Source organism: Cebus imitator, unplaced genomic scaffold (assembly GCF_001604975.1).
Source record: "Cebus imitator isolate Cc_AM_T3 unplaced genomic scaffold, Cebus_imitator-1.0 Scaffold68, whole genome shotgun sequence".
NCBI classification, from domain to species: domain Eukaryota; kingdom Metazoa; phylum Chordata; class Mammalia; order Primates; family Cebidae; genus Cebus; species Cebus imitator.
In genome coordinates this window covers 2,949,134-2,951,095 of record NW_016107383.1, presented here as the reverse complement: position 1 = coordinate 2,951,095, position 1,962 = coordinate 2,949,134, and the positions used below count along the sequence as shown (strand labels likewise).

Genomic DNA, 1,962 nt, shown 5'->3' with positions numbered 1-1,962 from the left:
AAACCTTTGTTTGCATCATTTTTGATGAAGTGTTTTGCAACTGTATGGCAAGTTTCCTTTTTTCTCCCTTAAATCACAGTGTACTAGCCATAACTTCATCTGAAATATATGGATAAGTGACACCTGCATTTCTAAAAGATGTAAAATGAATTTTCCTTACATTAAAAAGCCACTGACATTTTTAATAGTACTTTTCTGTGTAATAAACTATAAGGTATATTGCCTTAGTATGCTTTACATCTGAATTCTTTAACTGTTTTCTGAATAAAACATGAGTGGTTCTGCTTTTTCAACAGTAAAGAATTCTGGCTTCAAGAGATTTTTTTTTTTCCCATTTATAGGCTCTTTTCTGCCCACATCCCACAGTATTCCAAAATAAGACTCACAGGAGTCTGGTGAATTAAACAGTACTGTTAGGCTATTATTGTGTCTCAGGTTGAGATATGCACAGAACTCATTGATTTTACTGTGTATTTAGAATATAGTAATGCATTCTAAATCTAAAGTATTTCAGAGCAACAAAGTTGTGCTTTTTATTATAAGCACTGTCATATAATTATTTTTAAGAAGGTCCTTAAAACTATTTATTTGACTCAGTAATTAGTAGAAATTTTTCCTAAGGAAGAAATTTAAGGTATATAAAAGCTATCTCTATGAAAACATTGATTACATTGTTGCTTACAGTTTAAAAAGAGAGAAATAATTTAAAAAGTATAGGAATGGCTCAAAATGGAATATTATGTAGCCATTAAAAATAGGTTAAATGAGGCCACAAGTGGAGGTTCACGCCTGTAATCCCAGCACTTTGGGAGGCTGAGGCTAATGGATCACTTGAGGTCAGGAGTTTAAGACCAGCCTGGCCCAACATGGTGAAACCCTGTCTCTACTAAAAATACAAAAGTTAGCCAGATGTGGTGGTACATACCTGTAAGCCAGCTACTCAAACAGCTGAGACACAATTACTTGAACCTGGGCGGCAGAGGTTGCAGTGAGCTGAGATTCTGCCACTGCACTCCAGTCTGGGCAACAAAGTGAGACTCTGTCTTAAAAAAGAAAAAAAAAATAGTTTAAATGATAGCTAATGAGGTTACTATATAATAAGTGGAAAAAAAAAACACACTTTAAAGCTATTTGCTATGAGACCAGTTAGAATGAGTTTTAGTTTATGAATAGGAAAATAAATTGCAGGCAGATAAACAGAAAACCCTTTAAGGTTGTGAAATAATGGATAAATTTTGTTTATCTAAAATGTCTGCAGTTACAATTTGAAAACTAAACTCATTTAAATTCATTTTCAGATGGAATGATGTGTGAATATAAGTAAAAGCCATGATAAATTATACACTTATTGTATTTATTAGAACATACATTTGGAAGATAGAAATCAGTGGTGACTTTTCGGTTAGATTTATTTTATAATTAAATTTTTCCTTTTTTTTTTCTTATAGCTCTTTACACGCTGTCTTACACCGCTTGTACCAGAAGACCTTAGAAAAAGGAGGAAAGGAGGAGAGGCAGATAATTTGGATGAATTCCTCAAAGAATTTGAAAATCCAGAGGTTCCTAGAGAGGACCAGCAACAGCAGCATCAGCAGCGTGAAGTTATTGGTTTGTTCTATTGGAATAGTTCTCTGATGAAGTTCACATGAGTATTTGGCATATTTGGCTAAAAATTTACCTTTATACAATCAGAGTAAAAGAAATAAGGAATGAAAGATATACTGAAATGTTTGGGCAGGGAATTGCATTGGATCTGATTGCCTTATTTAAGTATGAAGTTTCCTGTCTTCCCAGAGGTTTAAGGTTCAGAACTGGCAGGGTAGATAGTCTGCTAAAGAATTGTCCTGGCCGGGCGCGGTGGCTCAAGCCTGTAATCCCAGCACTTTGGGAGGCCGAGGCGGGTGGATCACAAGGTCAAGAGATCGAGACCATCCTGGTCAACATGGTGAAACCCCGTCTCTA

General features: G+C 35.2%; 1 protein-coding gene across 1 annotated transcript in view; it reads left to right on the top strand.

Annotated features, from left to right (window-relative positions):
- Nucleotides 1-1,962, top strand: part of RAD21 (RAD21 cohesin complex component) — a 31,836-nt gene that overhangs the window by 23,198 nt on the left and 6,676 nt on the right. The window contains exon 10 of the mRNA XM_017530659.1: nucleotides 1,449-1,608. Within this exon, the coding sequence (XP_017386148.1) occupies nucleotides 1,449-1,608 (160 nt within the window). The remainder of the gene's footprint in view (nucleotides 1-1,448; nucleotides 1,609-1,962) is intronic.